Raw genomic sequence first — 5253 nt, forward strand, 5'->3', positions numbered from 1 at the left:
TCCTGCCGAGCCCCGCAGCGGCCCGGCACCCCCGGAGGCCGCCAGGGCGGGGTGTACCCGGGCGCCCATCTGTTCGCCAAAGCCTCGATGTCCCTATGCCTGACCCTTGACCCTCGCCCCGGAAGGTGACTTGGAAGTTCCGGCTCCGTCGCTAGGAAACGGGCCAGCCAGACGCGAGGGGCGGGGCTCCTGGTCTCGCTCCGGAGTGTGCGGAGCCAGGTGAGGCAGGTGAGGCCGCGGGAGCCGGCGCGGAGCCCGCGGCGGGGCCGGGCCTGGGGCCTCTGTGCGCACAGGGGACCCCATCACCACGCCGGGACCCCCCCACTGCGGCATCCGCACAGAGCACCTTCCCTCCCCGCACATGCGGGTGCCCTCAAGGAATCCAGCTCGCACAGATCCCCGCACCGACGCCCGCACGTATAGTAGAACCACGCGCACAGGGGACCCTCCCACACGGATGGACCCCACGCCCACGCCAGTCTCCCCACGCTGAACCCCCTCCACGTACGCGGGACCCCACAGGCATACTCACGCCTGCACGTGTACAAGATCCTGCAGGCACGGGGACCTCGGAACACATCCACCCCTACAAGGACAGGGGACTCAACAGGGACCCCTTAACACACGGACACACTCCCGCACCCATACGGAACCCTAATGCACTCCAAGTACCACAAGTGCCCATCACGTAGGCACACCCCAACATCCACACACATAGACCTCACATGCATATGGGACTCCACACACAAATGGGGGACCCGACAGTCACTGGTCTCCTCACACAGACCAACTGCAGGCACCGGCCCTGTACCGCAGAAGCCCGCGCTCCTACAGGACCCTGCGTGCTCGCCGAATGACCCCCACGCATCCGGCACCCTGCAAGCGCTGACCCCACACAAACAGGGGAGCCCCACGAACGAAAGGCTCCCTTCACGCACAGATGGAGGCCCTCAGCCCCCAGGGTACCCCCAAACACTTCAGACCCCTGCTCAGAACGCCAGCTATCAGACCCTCCCTTAGAGCCCCTCGCCCCAAACCCACAAGCCCGTTCCCTCTGCTGGCAATCACTTTCCTCCCCATCCCTCTCCCCACCAACTGTCTGCTTAGTTCCCTTCCCCAAACACTCAGCAACACTCCGCCAGTGTCGACGTGGTGGGACCCGGTGCGGGGGGAGACCAGGCGACGGCCCTGCAGTGGGTTCACGGGGCAGGAGGGGAGGCCTCCCAGGGACATGAATTTGCGGATCAGCTCAGTGGGCCAGGGAGAGGGGTGTGGCTTCCAGGCCCTGGCAACACCTGCAAAGGCCAGGACACGGAGGACCGGGGTGCAGAGCAGTGTTCTGTGCCCTGGGTGGGTGGGGGCACGGGGAGGCACGGGGCTACAGCGTTGTGGGGCTGGGCTCCAGTTTGTGCAGTAGGACGGAGCTCGTCCGGCTGGCACCCAGCGGTCGGAGCAGGGAGATGGGTACCCAACCGTGCTCTGGGGGTGGCGGCCAGGGCCTGGGACCAGAGGATGGGTGAGCTGAGGTGGAGGGGCCGGTAGGTGAGGATGAGGGGAACAGGCTGTGGCCACATCCCATGCCAAGCCTTCCCACTCGAGCTGCTGGGCATGTACGCCAATGACCAGGGGCAGACAGGGCCAGGTTCGGTGCCTGTGATCCTGTTCCTTTTGGCACCAGCTGACTGTCCATCAGGCCCAACGCAGGGGGCAGCCTCTCCGGCCACACCCTCCCTGACCTTCCTTATCCTCCCTCCAGGAGAATGAGCAGTAAGAAGGGGGTCCCCAAAGCACCCTCAGCGAAGTGGCAGGCATCCCTCCGCAAAGCCAAGCCCAGAGCAGCTGCTGGTGAGTGAGTGCGCCCTCCAGCCCTCAGGGCACCCCCATTCCAACCTGTGAAACCCTCTATGCAGCTGCCCGGGACACCCCCTCTGAGAAGACCCTCACCTCCTCTGAGTTGGACTTGGGTATGGCAGACTGAGGACTCAGAGCTCAGATATCCACTCCAGACCCCATCCCCGAGTCTTGTACCCCTGGGGCTGGGGCTGGGGCCCAGGGGCAGTGTTCAGAGGAGCACAGCTTTAGAGCACATGGAGATGGAAAGCAGGGTCTGAAATAAAGCGGGGCTTAAATCCACGCTGGGGATTCTCAGGCTAGGGATGTGGTCCACTCTGACCCTTCGCTCCACCTGGGCATCCCGTGCTTTTCCCTGCCTGCCCCTGCTCTCTTAGGCTATGTTCTCCAGAGCTATTTCCAGGCCAAATGGTGACAGCTTGTCCTTGGCTCAGTCCTGCCATGGGTCAGGAAGGGCACCTCTTGCCATGCCCACCCCTTGTCACTCCCCTTTGAGTCCCATTTCTTCTCTGTCACATCACTCATTGGAGTTCTCTGCTAAGCTGCCTTCCGGGCTGTGGCTCCGGGCCCCCCGCAGCACCTAGGCTGCACTGGGGTCTGTGCTTGCTAAGAGAACACCCCACCCTGTTCCTCAGTGGCAGCCCCTCTGCTTGGAGTGGACAGCTCAAGCCCCTGGACCCCAGAGAGCACCTAGGCCACAGGACCTGGTGCGGGGGGGGCTGCTCTTCAGGCCAAGCCAGAGTTAGACCCCAGTTCCCCAAAATAGCCCCAGCGCGTCTGATGCAGTAGTCCTCCTGGAATGAGGACGCTGGCACGGGCGCCGCGTGCCGCTTCCGCCTCCAGCCCTGGGACAGGCTACAGGAAACAGGAGGCAGGGCAGGTGCGCCAGGGAGCCGTGCTGGGGGCTCGCTCCTCATCCTGCTGCCTGCTGCCTGCTGCCCGTCCGCCCCGAACGCTGCCCTCAGCAACTCCCGCCACTGCCTGCCCCGGCCCGCCTGGCCAGGACGCCTGGGACCTCTGTGGGAGCAGCCCTGCCTGGGCACTCTCTACGTGCCAGGCACTGGCTTGAGAGGACGTGTGGTCATGGTCGCATGGTCTTTGCAGTGCCCTCTGCAGTGAGCACCAGCCTCATTTTGCAAATGTGAAAATGGACCCACAGGTGTCCCGCGTCCAGCCTGGCCTCAGTACACAGGCCGCTGCGCTCCTGGCCTCCTGGCCCTCTGCAGGTGCCTGGAGGTTGCTCTCCTGGTCACCACCCCCCAGACTGTCAGGCCCGCCCCCCACCCCATGTCCCCAGGCCTTACCTGGCCTTGGGTCTGCAGCACCTCAAGGCCCTCACTCCGGAGTCGCTCCAGGGCAGTGGCCAGCTCCAGCCCCTCCACGCGCACCCAGGCCTGCTCCTCCTGCAGCTGCTGCAGCCACAGCTGCTCCTCCTGCCACAGCTGCTCCCGCCACAGCTGCTCCTCCTGCCACAGCTGCATCTGCAGCTGGATCTGCCGCCGCCGGTCCTCTAGCAGCAGCTGCTCCTGGGTCAGGCACAGCTGGACCTCATGGAGCCTCAGCAGCTCGGGGCCCAAGCTTGGCATGAGGCCCCCCGGCCCGCTGCCTTCCATGTCCGCAGTGGGGACTAGCACCAGCTCAGACCCCAGGGAAGTGGCCTGTACCGGCCTCTCTGCTGCCTGTGGCTGCTCTGGCCTGGCCACCCTGGGGTGTCCCTGGGGAGCTGGCTGGCCGCTGGTCACGTGCCCTTTGGGGGCCACCCCCACCTCATCCCGAGGGCCCCCTGCGTCCAGGGGCGGGGGCTCGGCCTTGGCCTCAGGGCCCTTCTGCCCTGAGGCCCGCTGCACCCTGCCCGCCCTCCTGGCTCGGGGTTTTCGAGCTCGACTCCGTTTCCCAGACATGGCCCCGGTCGGCTCCCCGGGGGCCCTGGCTCATCGGCGGCCTGGCCTCCACCGGACAGGCCTTGCGAGCGTCTCCAGAGGCCACAGGGGGCCGTCTGCTGTGGCGGCCCCTCGAGCCCGCCCTGCCCCGTGGCCGGTGCCGACTGCGCCCTGGCTCTGCCTGTGGGCCTCACGGGCCCCACTCGGCGGGCTGGGCTGCGCCGCGGCGTTTATAGGGACTCGCCGTGCGGTGGCTCGCCCTGCACCACGGCTGACTAACGTGCTGACACAGGGTACAGGGCTCTCCGGGCCGCAGGCCTCGCCGGCCACACTGGGAGGGAGACTGAGAGAAACCGGAGGCGGCGAGTCGGCAGGCAGGCCGCCGGCTGTGTGCTGTGCCGGCGAGTCCCAGCCTGCCCTGGGCGGCACCGGTGCCCCCCGCCTGTCCCACCCCTGGTCTCTGGAGCCCAGACTCCAGCCCACAGGGCTGGGAGCGACAGCCCCAGCCACATTGACCATCCTGACAGGACCCTCGTGGCCACAGACAACCCCCACCCAAGTGCCTGACCAGCCCCCCAGCCAGCAAGCTTAGAGGAGCCCCCCAGAGCCCCAGCTTGCCTGGGGCGCTCTGTGAAGGTGACAGACTGCTGGCCAGCATGGGGGACTCTCCTGGGGGTGGGCTGCCCTATGGGCTGGCGGGAGAGACAGGGCCTCGAAAGGCTCCGTCTTGTGGACCGCAATGGGGCAGCAAGGCCGGCCTGCCCAGGGGTGCCCAGAGGCTCTGGAGGGTGTCCTGGTAGGGGGTCCACTGCCCTGCCCACGAAAATGGAGGCCTGAGAAGCCCCACCAGCCAGCCTTTGGAGGGGGTGGTGTGGGGGGGTGGTATGCAGGGCCAGCCTGAGTGTTGGCGTCTTGGGCTTCCTGTTGAGGGAGGCGTCAGAGGCCTGCACCCCGGCGTTTCCCCGCCTGGGGCCGCTTACTCACCCCCACGCCCGCCTGTGCCAGCCAGCTCTGCCACACTGGCCGCACCGGTTCACCCGGCCCAGCCCTGCCAGGGGAGCCCCTCCTGCTCAGCCTCTGCCCTGGAGGCTTCAGGGAAGGTAGCCAGCTGCCACGCCTGGGGAGCACGGTGGACCTGTGGGAGCGCAGAAGGGCCTCTAGAGAAAAGTGGCACCAGCGGCGGGCAGTCTGAGGGTGGGGAAGGTGGGCAGCAGGTGCCCACCACACCTGGGCTCACCAAGGCCTGGGGCTTCAGGGCCCAGTAGAAACGCGTTCTGCCGGGGGTGCCCCCTGCGGCAGTGCGCGCCCAGTGTGCTGTGGACACGCCTGGCCGCCTGGCCGCTCCTCCAGGCTGTCCTGCGGGCCGGTCCCTCCCAGCCAGGATGCTGCTGCCTTCCGGGAGGGGCGGATCCCCACGCCAACGGCCCTGCCCCCCCACCTGCCTTCCAGGGAAGCCCGGAGAGAACGGCCAGGCGCAGAGGAAGACCGGCCAGCAGGCGAAGGCGCCCGCGCTGCCCGCGTG

The 5253-nt window shown here is 67.3% G+C and overlaps 1 protein-coding gene and 1 long non-coding RNA gene across 2 annotated transcripts in view; one reads left to right on the forward strand and one right to left on the reverse strand.

Moving 5' to 3' along the window:
• The window catches only part of FAM83H (family with sequence similarity 83 member H), a 14328-nt gene extending 9091 nt beyond the window's left edge, over positions 1-5237 (reverse strand). Inside the window, exon 1 of the mRNA XM_006912959.3 lies at positions 3156-5237. Coding sequence (XP_006913021.2) covers positions 3156-3752 — 597 coding nt within the window. The 5' untranslated portion in view covers positions 3753-5237. The remainder of the gene's footprint in view (positions 1-3155) is intronic.
• On the forward strand, positions 7-5253 carry LOC112480540. Its single transcript, XR_003046630.1, has 3 exons — positions 7-219; positions 1757-1845; positions 5181-5253. It is a non-coding gene; the product is annotated as an uncharacterized LOC112480540 (long non-coding RNA).

Source organism: Pteropus alecto, unplaced genomic scaffold (assembly GCF_000325575.1).
Source record: "Pteropus alecto unplaced genomic scaffold, ASM32557v1 scaffold105, whole genome shotgun sequence".
Classification (NCBI taxonomy): Eukaryota; Metazoa; Chordata; class Mammalia; order Chiroptera; family Pteropodidae; genus Pteropus; species Pteropus alecto.